This window comes from Lytechinus pictus, chromosome 17 (assembly GCF_037042905.1).
Source record: "Lytechinus pictus isolate F3 Inbred chromosome 17, Lp3.0, whole genome shotgun sequence".
NCBI lineage: Eukaryota > Metazoa > Echinodermata > Echinoidea > Temnopleuroida > Toxopneustidae > Lytechinus > Lytechinus pictus.
The window spans coordinates 91,467-110,881 of NC_087261.1; the positions used below are offsets into that span (position 1 = coordinate 91,467).

At 35.9% G+C, this 19,415-nt stretch overlaps 1 protein-coding gene across 2 annotated transcripts in view; it reads right to left on the reverse strand.

Annotated features, from left to right (window-relative positions):
- LOC129281094 (ras-related protein Rab-23-like) overlaps positions 1–19,088 on the reverse strand; it is a 39,648-nt gene extending 20,560 nt beyond the window's left edge. The window contains exons 1-5 of one of the 2 annotated variants that reach the window (XM_064112293.1): positions 18,971–19,078; positions 12,184–12,294; positions 2,867–3,547; positions 2,273–2,358; positions 1,564–1,720 (exon numbers count right to left, since the gene is read on the reverse strand). In XM_064112293.1, the coding sequence (XP_063968363.1) occupies positions 1,564–1,720; positions 2,273–2,358; positions 2,867–3,021 (398 nt within the window). In that variant the 5' untranslated portion in view covers positions 3,022–3,547; positions 12,184–12,294; positions 18,971–19,078. Of the gene's footprint in view, positions 1–1,563; positions 1,721–2,272; positions 2,359–2,866; positions 3,548–12,183; positions 12,295–18,970 lie in introns of both variants that reach the window. The other variant, XM_064112294.1, reaches the window with a different exon arrangement.
- Positions 19,089–19,415: the final 327 nt, after the last annotated feature.

Below are 19,415 nucleotides of genomic sequence, written 5' to 3' on the forward strand. Positions count from 1 at the left end.
ATTGATTTTCAATAATTCTATATCTGTAGTCAAATTCCAAAGAATATTGATTTGTAAAAGAGGATGTAAAGAAGGGGAAGCAGATGAAGAAGAACTGCTACATTCAAAATATGATGAAAATATGAAGAGCTCAGTTGCAAAAGGGGTTATGTCCATTTTTCATCAAATATGATTTTTTTTTCTCAATGTATAGATTTTTAGTAGAGATGATACCAGAGAAAAGTTGAAATTGCCATTAAAAAGTGAACAAAAATGGCAAAGAAAAATCACCTTTTTTTTCAAAAGGGGTTTAGGTCTATTTCAGTTTGGTTGCAAAAGGGGTTAGGTCCACAGATAATTTTTTGGAAAAGAATATTTTTAAAAAATATGACGACAGGTAGATTTCTTTTATACCCAATTTTGGCAGGGTAGTATGTACATCGTGACAAAATAGTTTCTCAGAATATTGCAGTAAGTGAGAATAAAAAACATGATTTTTCTCGGAATGGTCCAAAGTGGACCTCACCCCTTTGGCAAACGAACTCTTCATATGTTGAATTGGGGAGTTTTATAACAAAACAGAAGAGAAAATAAAGAGATTTTATAAATAAAGCATTGCTCTGTACAACGACACCTTGATAAAAAGTAAAGTACTGTAATATATATACACAGGAACGAGAGCTTATACTAATTTGTGTTCCTACTATGCTGTTTATATATATTCATGATATGATATGTCCATTGTTAGAAACATGAAGGCCTATGTTTGATTTACACAAATATCTAAAAATCTCCATAAATATGAAACAAATATAATTTCATGAATATTAGATCAACAACTTTAAAATGTGGCTTGACATATTAAAATAATGATACTTTTGCCTTTCAAGTCAGTGACTCAATATGCCTTTTGAATTTTCTCTTCACAATAGCAAACATGGATTCCGTGACAAACCGTGCAAATGGTACATGTACAATGTACATACAGATTTATTTCTTTTTTATTTTTTAAATCTTTTTTTTTTGTCTGCACAGAAAATTAATAACTTCTCTATGAAGAAACAAAATTCAATTCAAACATGTTTGAAAGCAAACTTCTATTTAATTTAATCATTAAGAAATTACAACTTCTTGTAGGCAACTTTATAGGTGTTCAGAATCTCATTTCTCACATGCCTGAAAACTCAGCATGAAATATCTACAAAACACTACATTAACTATAATCAATATAAAAGGTGCACAACAGATGATGGGAGACTGTATTCAATAGCTTGAGAGACCAAATTTCTTTGTTTACATTTGCTGCAAAGGGAGCACAACATATGAAATTTAGATAACTCATGAAAAACTAGCTCTTTTCACCGTCATCTAATAATTTGTACTTTCATTTTTGTTACGTTTTTCTATCATCCACACACAAAACAAATGGATTTCTGACCTCAACGAGTACAAATCTGGTTTGGGTAAAGTTGGATTAAAGTTGTTTCATTAATATCCATTTGCAAATCAAGTCTCCATTATGGGATAGAGTCTCCCATGATGGCAGTTTGCCTCCTCTGATAATAATATGAATAATATACTTACGGTTCTAGTACTGCTTGCTCTACCAAGTCTATCTTGTTTTGCACAAGGACAAGAGGAATGTTTCCAACTTCATCTTCTACTTTTACTCTCCATTTATCAATTGCTTCAAAGGAATCTCTGTCTACTGTAGAGAAGACTAATACACCAGCCTGGGCACCTGAAATCAAACAAAATGATTCTCCAGATTCAATCTTCTGCTTTTAACTACACTATGTACACAAGAGTTTGGAATCATAACCAGTATCCATACGCACCAATTGTTCTCACACCATGGATAATGTCATGATTGTCATCATCATCATCATTTTCAGTCTGTATTTTCCCTCTTACATGTACGAAGGGTAAATGCCGCTCTAATCATCATGACACTCCTTCCTTTCACTTCCTCGTTCAGACCAACCTTACTGCTTTCCTTCTCCCCATATCTTTTTATCTACCGTAGTCAATGATCTTTCCTTTCCTCTTTATGCCATCCACTTCCAGACACTATGCTCTTTGCACCGAATTCACCCATCTCAAACCACTTCATACCATTAATACCATTTCCATATCAGCTGAAATATATATGTACATGCATGCTTTTTAAGAACATTCAAACCTGGAAAAAAACATCCATCCATACATCATATTACACAATAGGTTCTCTCTACTCGTCAGAAAGTGGGAGCATAAATACCTAGAGCTGCATTATTTAGTGATAGTAACATACCTCTGTAATATGATTTAGTGATAGCATCAAACTCTTCCTGTCCTGCTGTATCCCATAGCATCAATCTAACATCTTCTTCATTGAATCTGAGATGGATCACAAAGAAAAGAAGAATATTGAAAATAAAATAAACATTTTACTGTTTTTAATTCCATACTGTACTTATTGCTTGGACAATGGACATTACAAATAATCAGTTGTTTTTAATTCTATTCTTGTTGCTTGGATATTAAAAAATAATCATCAGTTTAGGAAAGAAAAGAAGAATATTGAAAATAAAATAAACATACTGTTTTTAATTCCATGCTTGCTGCTTGGACATTAAAAATAATCAGCTGTTTTTAATTCTATTCTTGTTGCTTGGATATTGAAAATAATCATCAGTTTAGGAAAGAAAAGAAGAATATTGAAAATAAAATAAACATACCGTTTTTAATTCCATGCTTGCTGCTTGGACATTAAAAATAATCAGCTGTTTTTAATTCTATGCTTGTCGCTTGGATATTACAAAATATTTGTTTTACTCTTGAGCATGAAACTGCTATCCTCCACTTAATTTTGAAGAAAAACAAAACACATTTCTGGATCACTTACTCTATTTGTCTTTCTAGAAAATCAACTCCTATGGTCTTCTTATAGTCTTTAGTGAAGATACCTTTGCAATATCTCTGGATCATACTAGACTTTCCCACAGCTCCATTCCCAACAATCACTACCTTGATGGCTATCTCAATGTCCTCTTCCTTCATGGTGACTGGCTAGTTCAAACACAGGAAGGTTCCTTATTGGCTGGTTAAAAATAGGAAAGTTCCTGATTGGTCAGTTCATACAAGGGGAGGATTCCTAAATTGTTTAAACATGAAAGTTCCTAATTGTTCACTTCATATACTGAAAAGCTCCTGGTTGTCAGTCAAAAAATAGGAAGGTTGCTGATTGGCTGGTTAAAATCAGGAAGGTTCCTGATTGGCTGGTTTAAAACAGGAAGTTTCCTGATTGGTAGATCAGAAGGTCAAAGGTAGCAGAAATCAAACAGCATCTAGAAACCAACAGATCGAGGAATCAAACTCAGATATTTGAGCATGGCCTAACGCAGCTGTGTCTTTAGAACCATATATGTAGTTCCTGGCTTGTCAACTGGAAACGCTGAGAGTTAATAACAGCTTTGTGCAAGCTTTGTTTCAATCTATGGGCGCCCTACAATGGAACATCAGATCTGGCTCATCGTACAGTTTATAAGATAACCTCTTCTCCAGCTTTAAATGGTGCGTTTAAACCCTGCATGAAGAGAACAAAATTTGAAAATGGTAGACTTTCCTTTAATACTTCAGATCAAATTGTCTGAGGAAATTGCAACATCATAATGGACGTTGCATCAAGCTTTAAATGTAATTCTATTTTAATAAATTCCTAGTGACCTGAAAGAAATATATGTAAGGGATGATGTAAAGTTAAATATTTTCCTTTATACATGTTCATGCATCGATCTTTACATTATTTTTAAATTGAAAATCACATTGGCTTTAATACAAATAGTGGAGGTAGATATAGCAAGCCATTACTTTGAAATGATTTGATCAAGTACTGAGCAAAAAAGTGAAATCAAATCTCACATCATGTTTTGAAGGAAAAGCATTGTAACCTTTCCAATATACGAGGGGTATGTTTAGGCTTCCATCATGAAGACGGAATCAGAATTTTCAAACAATGTTTCAAAATATTGATCGTAAAAATGGTTCGGGGAGTGCTGTCTGTGCTTTAATTTTTCAGAGGCTCAATCATGATCTGCAGCTGGCTTTGCATCATATTTTCCGTTCAAGCAGGAAAGCGACGTCAAATTGGGTGCACACTTATTCATAACTTTTTTCCCCCACGAGTGTTGTTGTAGATGACTTCTCAGTTCAGATCTTTTAGAAACTGTATGGAGCTACATGTACTTGGTATAGCCATAGAATTTCAACCATGGTGTGGACAAAAGTACAACCAAATATTGAAAGTACATGTACATGTAAGACATCAGTTTTGGTTTTTGTTTGTGCTACTGACTCTGCCATGTCTCCTCATTATGATTCATGTTCCATTAATATACATGTAGTTTGATCCCTTAACATTCGTTGTGATAAAAACAAAAGGCATTTTGAAACGTCGTTTAAATAAAAATAAACATGGACGCAACCATGTTTTCAACTACATGTAATTACACATGAAAACATTGATTCTGGCCTGAAAAGTGGAAGCATCAACACACCCAATGTACATGTACAGCATTGTGGAATAGAAATTCCATGCATGCAAAGAATATTAATTCATCTCCACTTCATTGACTTCTCCAGGCTTACAAACACTTCACCATGTAATGATAAAAAGAGACAAGGAAACTATCCAATTGCGGGTTCAAGGACTCCTGAGAAAGTGATGCAATCATCTTTATAAAGCAAAATGTTTAGCTTTCTCGAAACATTAAAAAAAAGAGAAAGAATGGCTTCAAATGTACAGGTGTATGTACTGTATGCAGGCCTCTACAAATTTTTTTATCATATTTGCTCGCCCGATAGAACAAACTGCTTGCCCAATTTGTTTATTTTCTTTCATTATTTTATATGGCGGTACTATTATTTTTGAAGGTCATACAAAATAAAAACAATTGAGAATCATGTACAGTAAAGAACACACATTTATAAGTTTATTTTCAAAATTTCAGCAAAGTAGGCCTGAGTCATAATGTTTATTTTGAAAAAAAAATACTTTCGCCATGAATGGGCATTTAAGGTTTAAAAAAAAAACCTTCACCAAAAAAAAAATCATATTTTGCATCTTTAAATCCATGAAATGGTCATCTGTTTGCCACATTTCCTTGGAATTGTTTTGATTTAGTTGGAAACTATTAGGCTGCGTTTATGCGACCTCAAGCCAGAATCGTGATTCGAATCATGATTTGAATCATGATTCAAAACACAAACATGAATCACAATACCACAGAATCAGCGTTCAGACGACCTTCATTTTAAAGCTGTTTTTCCTCGGATTCGGACCGATCCAGTGCGCATCACAGTGCGCAGTTTGACAGAAGAAGTTAGGTTAACTTTTTTCGCACATGTTTTGGCTCCCGAAAAATCAATCCTGTACCTTCCGAATTCAGTCTATAATACCACAATTTGTTTACCTATTATTCTTCTTGTCGGTTTATCGAAAATTGTGTTCGGATGTAAATTTTAGCGTAGATCGAATTTCATATTGACACTTGTTAACTCAACAAAAATTGATATCATTGTCTGTTCAGTTAGTTCATGGTTCATTTACTAGTTCACTTGAAGTTGAAGACATGACCAAAAAAAAAGATGAAAAGAAGTGGACGATGCGATGCCCAACACAGAAAGCATGCATATCATATTATGTATAAATGCACGGAGCATATAGCGCGTCTTGAGCTTGGCAAGAGTCAAACCTAAAGTAGCCCGACACAATGACGTCATAGAATCATGATTGTAATCACGATATCGTTTATTCGAACATTTCGTACGTGATTCTGCAGAAACGTCTTTCCAAACGCCCCTTTTTTCGTGTTTCATGTTTGTGATTCTAATCATGATTATATTCCATTTCGACTAAACGCAATCGTGATTCTGCAGAATCATGATTTGAATCATGATTCAGATCATGATTGTAGGGTAAAAAAGTGGCGGATAAACGCACCCTTAGAATATTCAGCTCTTTCTTGACTCTGGAAAAGATCGTTTTATGAGGTTACAAAAAAAAGCTTTCACCAAATGGAGTGGCTAAAATTTCACATTTTGCATCTTTAAATCCATGAAATTGCCAATTATTTTCCATATTTCCTAGAAATTGTTTTGATAGTTGGAAACTATCAAGAAAATTAACAAGTGGAATGCCTCTGGCTGTCTCACCTGCATCACGCGATTCAATATAGCAGCAGTGCTGACTTTGAAAATTACTATAAAATAATTATTCACAAAAGACACCATTCATATAATGATACAATACTACGTTCATTGACATTTGACCTTGATCATGTGACCTAAAACTTGTCAGTGATACATGTACTTGATTACCCCTATATCCACATTTTATACACTATTTCTATAAACTTTGAAAGTTATGACAGCAATCTAATAATTACCTTTAAAATGGCCAAAGTTCGATTACCTTAAATGACCTTTGACTATGGTCATGTGACCTGAAACTCGCATGAGATGTTCAGTGATACTTGATGACTCTTACATGTATGTCCAAGTTTTATGAACTTGACCAATATACTTACAAAGTTATGATGGTAATTCAACAAATACCCCCAACATGGCCAAAGTTCATTGACCTTAAATGACCTTTGACCTTGGTCATGTGACCTGAAATTTCGCACAGGATGTTCAGTGATACTTGATTTCTCTTATGTCCAAGTTCTATGAATTAGACCAATAAACTTTCAAAGTTATGATGGTAATTTGACAAATACCCCCAATTTGGACAAAGTTCATTGACCCTAAATGACATTTGACCTTAATCATGTGACCTGAAACTTGCACAGGATGTTCAGTGATACCTGATTACTATCATGTCCAAGTTTCATGAATCAGATCCATAAACTTTCAAAGTTATGATGGTAATTCAACAGATACCCCCAATTTGGCCAAAGTTCATTGACCCTAAATGACCTTTGACCTTGGTCATGTGACGTGAAACTCAAGCAGGATGTTCAGTAATACTTGATTGACCTTGGGCCTGTTGCATAAAACATTTTACCTGAGAAAACTCTGGTAAAAACTGAAAACTAAGGTTAGTCTGGTTTCTGCCATTGACTTTAACACAGGGCAAAAGCTCCGGTAAAAACAACCTGAGTTTTCTCAGGTAAAAAGTTTTATGCAACGGGCCCCTTACATGTATGTCCAAGTTTCATGAACTAGGTCCACATATTTTCTAAGTTATGATGACATTTCAAAAACTTAACCTTAGGTAAAAGATTTTGATGTTGATTCCCCCAACATGGTCTAAGTTCATTGACCCTAAATGACCTTTGACCTTGGTCATGTGACCTGAAACTCAGGCAGAATGTTTAGTAATACTTGATTAACCTTATGGCCAAGTTTCATGATGAACTACATGTAGGTCCATATACTTTCTAAGTTTATATGCTGTCATTTCAAAAACTTAACCTTCGGTTAAGATTTGGTGTTGACACCGCCGTCGGAAAAGCGGCGCCTATAGTCTCACTCTGCTATGCAGGTGAGAAAAAAATATTAACCTCTCTGTTGTCTTTTCTTCATCATAATATGATTTTACACTCGGTCAATATTTTTTTTAATAATGGTCCCACATATAGACTTTCATGGTGTACGTTGCAACATTACTGAAAACGATCGTTGATCGTTTATGATCGTTTTACACTTGGTCAACACCATGAAAGTCTACATGTGGGGCAACAATAATAAAAAACATTTACTGAGTGTAACATCAAAATCAGAGTCAAGAAAGAGCTGAATATTCTTCATTTTTTCGGTTGTTTCCACCTAAATAAAAACAATATCAAGGTAATATGGAAAATAGATGGCTATTTCATGTAGAGATTAAAAATGTGAAAAAATCTAGCCACTTTTGCCCGTTTTTTTTTTTTGGAGGGGGGGTTGCATTGGCAAATTGCACAAGATAGTAGCGCCTGCGAACATAGAACGTAAGAAGAGATGGCACGGTTCTTCGAACGAGGTACCTGGCAATAAATTATCTGTATTTGGCGCTGACTTTACATCAGTTTCCACTGTTTTTTGACTGGTTTGATAATATATGAGAGATAGTTGTGATTATCGCTGATATTTTATTATTTTATTTCCAAAACGACCACTTGCCCGATCGGGCAATTGACTTTGAGTAATGCTTGCCCGCACATCATTTTCACTTGCCCCGGGCAAGCAGGTTTGTTGCGCCCTGCTGTATGTATATAAATATGGAATTGTCTCTTGTGTATCTAGACAATGCAATCTTTAAAAATTTTCAGAGTATACTCTAAAAAAAAAATCATATCACAAAGTCCCAATCCTTGCTTACAGTATACCGTACATGTAACAATTGTTACAAATTTAGACCTTTGAACCAACTCGCATAATGAGCTGTGACCTTTGACCTGCAGACTCGGAATTCGAACTTAGCCTTTATATTGCTATCATCTACCAACACACCAAAATTTTGTAAAATCCATTAAATATTTTACGAGTTATTGCGCAGAAACCAACTCTCATATTTAATGAGCCGTGACCTTTGACCTGCGGACTCCGAATTCTAACTTAGCCTGTATTTTCTGTCATTTACCTACACACCAAATTTTTTTTTAATCAATTAAATATTTTTCGAGTTATTGTGTGGAAACCAACTTGCATATTTAATGAGCTGTGACCCTTTGACCTGCGGACTCCGAATTCGAACTTAGCCTTTACATGTATTTTGGTTTCATCTACATTGTACCTACACACCAAAAATCTTTAAAATCCATTAAATGTTTTTCGAATTATTGCGCAGAAACCAAGCCGGGGACGGACAGACGGACGGAAGGACGGACAGGGGCAACGCTTAATGCCCCTCCGGACTTCGTCTGCGGGGGCATAAAAAGTACAAGCACATGTGCCTCTGTCAAGACTTTTAAAAATCTTCTGAAAACTATTTTTACTCTCAGCTTTTTATGTGCCTTGAGCACTCAACAGAGTGGATTTGGCGCTTTACAAGTCACATTATTATTATTATTAATTTTAAAAATAATGATAATGCAATAAATTATAGTCTGCATACTAAGAACAGGTCTTATTTCCTTTATTTTCTATTCTCAAAACAAACAAAATATAATACCAAAGGTTCATAAAGCACAGCTACTATGTGCCTCTGCAGCAAACAGTAGCTGAGTCACATCTACACATTACATGTACATGTACTCAGCACGAGAGCATCCATGGGTGAAATGAATTCACATCAGAAATAATGTGAACATGCCATCACTCAATGTCTTTAGTTAATTTCTAAAACCTTTTAAGGCATGCACATTTCTTACACAAATTACCCTTTCTAGTGTCAATAAAGATGTATCCTTTTTCTCTTGGGTGCTCTTAGCCCCCCCCCCCCCAATTTATTATCAGATCTACACATGTATGTAGTCTAAGGGCCTATTCACACGTGAATCTTGAATCATCATTGTAATATTGATTGCAAAATTCGTCTTTAGAATCATCAGACCTTTCACACGCTCACTCGAAATCTGTGATTTGTACAGTATTCTAATTCCAGAGCGAAGGCGGTATGTATCCTTGGTGACTTGTCAATCAAAGCACTGTATTGCAAATACAAACTACGATGAGTGCATGATAATTGTATTATTTACGGAAAAGCTTGAAAGGTCACGCAAGCTCTGCCCCCCAGAAGATGTTTTGGAGGTCAAGCCTTTCACATCCAAAATTTGTACCGTAATTTGAGTGAAAAAATAACTGGTATTCACCTCCGGAGTAGAATTTGAATTCATGATTATGATTAGCGTTCGTGATTCTACCATGTTCTAGTTTGGTTTCACACATGCTACATGTATATTCATCATTAGCCTTGGAATCATCATTCAAATTACGATTTTATTTTTTTACCATGTAAAAGGGCGGCTTATGTGCATGACAACCTGAATGGCAGAGTAAATTATACTACGGAGGCATATACAGTGTATCTACTGCCATACAATAGTCAAGGTTTCTCTGATACAGAAAATTTCCTTCGCATTTTTGATAGAAGTTCTTTATCACCTACATTTACAAGGTACATGTAGCTAGGCATGGAACGTGTTGTATCTCCAGAAAGAGAAAAATAAATTATGCTTGCAACTTTTCTTTATGACTGTTGATTCATGAATATTGGTAGGGGAAGATAAGGCAAGATATTGTATAAAGTAGCATTGTCTGAAAATGTATGCATGATTGGATATAAAGTGCAGTTTCATTTTATAAAATTTACATGTACAACCTTTAATACAATAAAGTACTTAGGCTTTCATCATATTATTCACTATATTTTTCACTTTTCATAGTCATGACTGTATAATTTGCCAAAAATACATGTATTACAACATTACAACTAACATGTTGTTCTATCTTGAATACTATTCAGCGCTCGCCATATTAACCCCCCCCCCCCTGTACATGTGTATGTATCTGCCCAAACTAATTTGAAAGCTACACTTATACACAATGTGGAATTTTTTTCAAACATCTTTAAACTTACAATTACTGTACTTCTATATGGGAAGTAATTTGTGGTGAGCAATTATTGATTTATATTAGGCTATGACAATCCTTGAGTGATAATATGCAGTGAGTGCCATTGATTATTTGGAGAAGTTGTTTTTAGGAAGTCTCAGCAGGTCTTTGACTGTACAGTGTACAATATGGAGTGTATACATGTATGAGGGAGTATTTGAGAACCAAAACTTTCATTTGAAAAAGTATCCCAAAAAAATAACAATACATACACTGTAGGCCAAGTGGAAATTAGACCAACTGGGTATTAGACTTTATAGGGTGTGTTCAATGTCGGTTTCAAAATTTAAATGGCAACATGAAACGTGATTGAAAACGTGGTTACAAAACGCAGACATGAGAAACAAAGGATGTGTTCAATGTCTACTATTCCCGGTCGTAAAAATAAACGTCTTTCAAATCACGATTTGGAGGAAAATTTAAACGTCAAAAAAGATGCGTCTGTAAAAGTGTTCAGCTCAAATTTACGACCTTGAGCATCGCGAAAGCAACATTGAACAAAATTGCGTTTTGAAACGTCTTTAAATTTGCTCTCGCGGTGGAAGCCTACACAAACAGGTGCCAAAACTGACCTTTCTTGTGATGGGTCAAACTGAGCACTAAAGCTGCGCTAACGAAAGCGGGAAATTTAAAGGACAAGTCCACCCCAGAAAAATGTTGATTTGAATAAATAGAGAAAAATCAAACTAGCATAACGCTGAAAATTTTATCAAAATCGGATACAACGTATTAAAGAAAGTTATGGCATTTTAAAGTTTTTAAATTTTTCACAAAAACAAAACATATGTACACTGTATGCACAACTCAATGAAGTGCAAAGTAGCCAGTCGATGATGTCCATCACTCACTATTTCTTTTGTTTTCTATTATTTGAATTAGGTAAAAATATTTCATTTGTTACAGATTTGACAATAAGGACCAACTTGACTGAGCTATAATATTAAACAATGCTAATTCCACATGTTCAGTGAGGAATAAATTGTTGTTTCACTTTACACTGAGGAGAAAATTAGAATATTTCATATTTCATGTAATAAAATAGAAAAGAAATAGTGGGTGGGTGATGTCATCAGTCTCCTCATTTGCATACCAACCAGGGTGTGCATGTAACTGTTTTGTGAAATTAAGCAAAACTTTGAAATGTCACTCATAACTTTCTTTAATATCTTACATCCGATTTTGATGAAATTTTCAGTGTTATGCTTGTTGGATTTTTCTGTTTTTATTAAAAATCATCTTTTGTTGGGATGGACTTGTCCTTTAAAGATGATCAACAGATAAAACGGCTTTATATTTTCGACACTGAACGGTGCACTGCTGATCGTGTTTGTGTTCGGTGCTTTGGAATTGAGTTTTCAATCATGATACATGTTGCTGTTCAAATTTGAAAATCAACATTGAACACACCCTTAAAGGAATGCTCCAGGCTGAAGATAAATATTTCAATTAATAGAGTAAAATTCACAAAACAAAATGCTGAAAATTTGATCAAAATCGGATTTTTAAAGATTTGCATTATTCAGGTGAAACAGTTCTAGGCATGTCTTCATGAATATTCATTAGGTGGACTGATGTCATATCCCCAAGTTGTCATATTAAGTTGGTGACCCCACTGGCTTTACTCACTCATTCCTGATAAACAGACACAAAAGAATTCATCTTCAAGCATCCTTGTTCTAATCCCTTTAATAGCTGGGGTATCCATTGAGAGCAAGTCATGGGGAACAATAGAAATTCCTTCAGATGGGGAGGGCAGTAGAAAACAGTGCAATAAACTTATAAATTGGAGTTCATTTGTATTGAATGGAAAGTTAAAGGAGAATGAAACTCTTGGAGCAAGTTAGCTTTTGTGAAAGCAGAAAAATCAAAGAATAAGATCAACAAAACTTTGAGTAAAATAGGACTAGCAATAAAAGAGTTATGAGCATTTGAATGTCGAGATCACTAATGCTATGGAGATCCTCCCATTGGCAATGCGACCAAGATCTGTGATGTCACACACGTACAACTCTGCCATTCGGACACTGAAAATATACCCCAAAACATCTCTTTTTGCTCATTCTAATCATATGACAAACGATTCATCAATGATATAATGTTGTGAAACCTCTGTACTTGTCATCTCATAAAGAAAACACCTAACCTTGTGATAGACTCTATAAAAGTGAGAATATAAGTGAAATAAGTACTAACGGTAATGAGGGAGTTGTACGTGTGTGATATCACAGATCTTGGTCGCATTGCCGATGGGAGGATCTACATGGCACTAGTGATCTCAATATTCAAATGCTCATAACTTTCTTATTATTCATTCAATCTTCCTCAAACTTTCAACAATATGTTTCTTTGATTTTTCTCTTTGATATGGATTCAGCTAGTTTCAAGGGTTTCATTTTCCTTTAAGTATCAGGATATTAGTGGAGTTGATTGATCAGTAATAGACCTGGAAGATTTATTGATATTTTGCATGATACAGTAGTCAAGTGAAGTACTGTATGGTCTGTGACCCATACATGTATATTTGTGTTTGAAGTAAAATGTAATACATCAAATCATGTAAAGCTTGTATCCCGACAGAATTTACATAAACTACTGTAGCAATATACAGCTCACATTTCTGCTGTTGTACATGTACATGTACTTGTTCAATCTCTTCTTTCAAATTTTGCATTTGGAGAAATCCTTCAAAAGTTCAAGACTTTTTTCGAAATTTGAATGAAAGTACAGAGGACATTTCCCTTTTCTCCATTCTATAGATCTGTCTTTCACTTCAAGTCTTCATGGACATACAGGTATGATCTGATCATGATCAGAGATGAAATGAAGCATATAAAAAGCTACATTTCATTGGTCAACTTGCTAATACCTGCTGCAAAACCACATTTCGAATTTCCTACACGTACATGGTTTGAGTGTTGGTGAAGGCAGTGACTTGACAGCCACCAATAAATATAGGCTACTGTCTGCATGTGACACATACATACTGTACATGTAGCTCAAACCCGGGGGGGGGGGGGGGGGGCACTCACATATATTGGTGGTACGGGGACGTGTCGCTTTGAAGACCCCCTTTTCAGACCTAAATTTCAGTTCTCTAGCATCTACATTTTACAAAAGTTCCGTTCATAAGCCACCCCAACCAGCTCCCAAGACCCCTGTTACGAAACACCTCCGTTCCCAAGCCCTGCCAAAATTGTCCACCGCGAGCCGTGAAAATCTACCGTACCCCAGATCGGAGAGCAAGCTACATGCAGGGCTCCATCAAGCCAAAAGTCCTCAGCTATAGAGCACGCGCGATCGCAGTCGTTACGTGACCTCATTTTCCCCGCCCTGTTTGATTTGATTTAGTTCCGTAGACCCTGTTTTTCACACGGCCAGGTACATTTTTAGTTCCCAAGACCCCGTATTTCACCCTTGTAGTCAGTTCCTTAGACCCCCATTTCAGTGTTTCGCGAGGCACACCCCCATCAAAAAATAATTTGAGTGCAACCCCCCCCCCCCCGGGGCTCAAACACTGTATAGGAAACACAAAGATAAATTGAGACCTACACTGTACATGTAGCCCCACGTCCATCGAGTACAATGTACAGGTAACACTCTACATTGTACACCTTGGTTTAGTGTTTAATATTGGGTGTTAAAGCGGGTGTAACAATACCCCCACCAAGAGCATAGTATGGAAACTGTGGGATTACATACCGTAAACTGATTCTGGGATAACCTTTATCCTTTGGAATTTGAGAGAGAAAATCAACAAGTTGCAGTAGACATGTCTCAAAGTGTATCTATCCAGTATAAGATTACATCTATAATAGCTGATACAGGTGAAATGCTATTGCAGCAGGGTTTTAAATCGCAACATGTACATTTATTGCACATGAACCGATGGAGAGGGTTTTTTTTTTGGTCACTTTTTATCCTATTGTCTATTTAACACTCTTCTTTCCATACCTCTCTTCACTTTCTATTTCCATGCCATTGTCACACCTCTTTCTCTCATTCCTAATAGTTTCTACCTGTACATAATTAAAGACACATTATTCCATTGCCATTCAAACTCCAGCCTCAAATGTTTCTGGTGTCTGTTTCTCATTTATATTCAGATCATTCTTCTTCACTCCTAGCATCCTATCTCATCCTGATTGGTTCACCTTTCATCCTTGATCCTCCCCCTTTTCTTGATTCTTCCAGTCTCTCTTTCACTGTTGGCTTACTTTGATCATGTGACCCTATGATTTAATATGTATAAAAGCAAAACAAAAAAAGTAGTGAACTTTGGATTTTAGGCCAATAAATCACAGCATGACTAGACTTCATTTTGTTGACATCTTTATTTTTTAGTTAGTTCAGCTAGAATTATATATTTTAGGTTCTTCTTGTATGGTGCTTCTCCAAGCTGTTTGATGTGATTTTTATCAGTATGCTCTTTTATGATTGATTTTTGTGAGGTGTATCACATATATCTGCAAACATTCGGCCACTCTACAATCAATGTCATTTGGAAAAAGATACCATTTCAGGCCATAAAATGTTTCCATATTTTCCCCTTCTTTCTCTATCTATCCAGAGATGTAGGCGATCATGGCATGCCACAAATCTCTGTTCCTTGCTGTTTGAATCAGCTCCACCTCCCGTTGACCCTCACCTCTCTCTCTGTAATCCATGCATTTGAACAGACTGGTCATCCAATTCAATCATTTCCTTCCTCTACCCTTCCTATCTTTTATCTTCCCCATCAATGCTAAACTTTCAAGACTGTCCTTTCGAATTACATGTCCTACACTGTACAAATCTTTTCCCTGGTTTAATTCCCCCTTAAACTGATGATTTCCCAGGACCAAAATCCAATTGAAACCAGTTGGATTTCCAACTGGTTTCAATTGGTTTCAATTGGTTTTAACTGGTTTCAATTGGTTTTAACTGGAATTTAACAATTTCCAGTTGAAACCAATTGAAACCAGTTGGGCAACTGGAAATGACTTCCAATTGGAAATGATTTCTAACTGGAACCAGTTGAGTAACTGGAAATCCCAACTGGAACCAGTTGGGCAACTGGAAATCCTATTCTGGAACCAGTTGGGTAACTGGAAATGACTTCCAACTGGAAATGATTTCTAACTGGAACCAGTTGAGTAACTGGAAATCTTAACTGGAACCAGTTGGGTAACTGAAAATGACTTCCAATTGGAAATGATTTCTAACTGGAACCAGTTGAGTAACTGGAAATCCCAACTGGAACCAGTTGGGCAACTGGAAATCCTATTCTGGAACCAGTTGGGTAACTGGAAATGACTTCCAACTGGAAATGATTTCTAACTGGAACCAGTTGAGTAACTGGAAATCTTAACTGGAACCAGTTGGGTAACTGAAAATGACTTCCAATTGGAAATGATTTCTAACTGGAACCAGTTGAGTAACTGGAAATCCCAACTGGAACCAGTTGGGCAACTGGAAATCCTAACTGGAACCAGTAGGGTAACTGGAAATGACTTCCAACTGGAAATGATTTCTAACTGGAACCAGTTGGGTAACTGGAAATCCTAACTTGAACCATTCAGTTGTGTAACTGGAAATCCTAACTGGTACCAATTTGGTAACTAGAGATGACTTCTAACTGGAAAGATGGGTAACTGGAAATGAATTCTAATTGGAACCAGTTGGGTAACTGGAAATTATTTCCAATTGGTTTCCAATTGGAAATTTTCCAGTTACCCAACTGGATCCAATTGAAACCAGTTAATTTGCATATTGTCTGCCAGTGTGCACAGATTAATGTTTTATGAGATTAATCATCATTAACAATGTATCTATTTAATTCTTTTCAATTTCAAGTACCACACTTTTTAAAGATAAGTATTTAGAATACTTAACAGTGAAAACCATGTTCATAAATGTTATAGATTATAATTAAAACAGATTAAAGGATAATTAGTACACCACTAACTGTTACCAAATTACATCAAATAAAAATACATATATTTGAAGATCTTCCATAAAAATATATACGTATGAAAGTCTGTATTTTATCAATGCCCTTTACATTGGTATTAATAGACATATAACACTGCTTCTGTGTTGGCATGAGAAATAGTTAGTGCAAATGCTAATTAATTTGTAACTAATTAAAGGTCAAGTCCACCCCAGGAAAATGCTGACTTGAATAAATAGAGAAAAATCAAACTAGCATAGTGCTGAAAATTTCATCAAAATTGGATGTAAAATAAGAAAGTTATGACATTTTAAAGTTTCGCTTATTTTTCACAAAACAGTGATATGCACAACTAGGTGAGTCAGTTGATGATGTCCATCACTCACTATTTCTTTTGTTTCTTATTGTTTGAATTATACAATATTTCCTTTTTTTATAGATTTGACAATAAGGACCAACTTGACTGAACCATATAGTATTAAACAATCCTAATTCCACATGTTCAGGGAGGAATTAATCGTTGTATCACTTGACAATGAGGAGAAAATTAGAATATTTCATATTTCCTATAATAAATTACAAAAGAAATAGTGAGTGGATGACGTCATCAGTCTCCTCATTTGCATACAGACCAGGATGTGCATATAACTGTTTTGTAAAATTAAGCGAAACTTTAAAATATCATAACTTTCTTATTTTACATCCGATTTTGATGAAATTTTCAGTGTTATGCTTGTTGGATTTTTCTCTTTTTATTCAAATCAACTTTTTGTTGGGGTGGACTTGTCCTTTAAGTTCGTTCCAACTGGAAGTTCCAACTGGTTCCAGTTGAAACCAGTTGCCTCCAATTGGTTTCAACTGGAACCAATTGAAACCAGTTGCCTCCAATTGGATTCAATTGGTTTTAATAGGGAAATTGGAACAACTGGAACCAATTGACACCAATTGCCAATTGGTTTTAACTGGAACCAATTGGCAACTGGTTTTCAATTGGTTTTTAACTGGAACCAATTGGCAACTGGTTTTCAATTGGAACCAGTTGTTCCAATTTCCCTATTGAAACCAGTTGGCCAACTGGTTTCAATTGGTTTTGCCCTAATTGGTTTTAACTGGATTTTGGTCCTGGGTTCTGAGTTTTTTTCCTGACTTTATATCCCTTGCCCTTCTGGCATACCCCCCCACAAAAACCCCTTTTCCTGCATTTTCCTTGCCATGAAGTTAATTTCCATTCTGGAAAAGCAAGCATGTGTAATCCATTTGGTATACAATCATCATAAATGCCATTATGCCATTGTTGATTTTCCAAAACGTAAATATATTTTAACTTTTAAAGTAAAAAAAAAAACGGATGGAGAGACACTGAATATTCGTCATAGATTTCTTGAGTCCCTCAATATTTTTGGATCACTAAAAATTTCCCTCTATTCCTTTATTATTTCTGGTGCATAATCCAAAGCACTTTGGTGGGATATGCAGTTTTATAGTGCGCAAAGTTTTCTGCATTCTAAAAGCATGGTACGGTATGTAAAATCATGCTTCTCCTGTTAATTACAAATCAAGACTCTGCTTTAAAAATTTAATTAGAAATTCAATAGGCCTATACCCAGTTGTTGTGTGTCCGGACAGGTTATGTGTCCGGACGATCAATTTTAGAAAGTTATTTGGAAAAATTTACAAGCGAAGTTTCATCAATTTTTAGTACAAAGTGTAAGGAAATATTATAGAGAACAAAATAGAAGATGATTACAACTATTGAATTAATATTTTTAGTGTAATCCAAAGACAAAAAAAGAAGGCTTCAAAAATATAAAGTGTCCGGACACCCGACCCCCCATCCTATACCTAGGGAAATCCATCTTTGTTTACATCATGTGTCTCTTATACATGGGGCGGTTCATGATGAAGAAGTATATGTCAAAGTATTTAAAAAAGACATCATCATGGAGTCCTCAAGACTAGGCTAGGCTGGGGTCCTGGGGGCAAGGGAGGCCGACACGCCAGGCCGATTTTTTTGGCGCTCGCGCCAATACTGTGTACCCGGGCGGTATGCATATGATATGGCAGTTGTCATGGAAGGAAGACGCCAGCGCCAGTTGCGGCAGGCGCAGGCACAAGAACAAACCCAATAATATATAAACTAAAAATACATGCTCTCTAAAAACGATAAAATGAGAATTAATCACATAAGATACCGCATGAGTGATTAAACATTACAATTCCATTACTCTGTTTGTTTATATAATAAAAAAAATGGGGAAAAGTCCATTTAATTCAGTTTTATCTGATCGGACTCGATGTTGCCTTTTTCTTTTCCCATTCATTCACACAGTGCATCGCACGCTCACGTTCAGATCTACGCCCGGCCGGCGACACACACCCATCATCATTCATCGATACAAACAAAATTACCTTTTCATGTGCGATTTCAATAGATTATCTCACAGAATCAACGACCAATGGATAAAAAATAAAAAACATACTTACTAGCTTTAAAATTTCCAATATGAACTTCTCCAAACTTCGAGTTTCTGGAATAACTTACACGGCTCAACTTTTCACAACACTCCGCCGTCGACATTCCTCTGATCCGACTTTTAGTCACGTGACGTACGTAGCAGGCCATGCATATGCGCTGGGGCCAGGGGGGCCGGGGGGGGGGGGGGGGTGGGGCTGTTCTGATTGGAAATTCGATCCTATACCCGGGGGGGGGGGGGCACTCAGTATATAATGCATAGTGGGTATGTGCCGCGGAGGGGACCCCCATTTTTACACTCAAATTTCCGTTCCAATAAGGCATAGCATTTTTGTCTTATTGCATGAGAAAAAGAACAAAGAAATCCGCTCCAGAGCTTCGCATATTTTTCGTTACGCCGTTCCGGTCGCATTGATCTGCTACAAGGAACTGCAATTTTGGTGAAAAGCGGCCGCA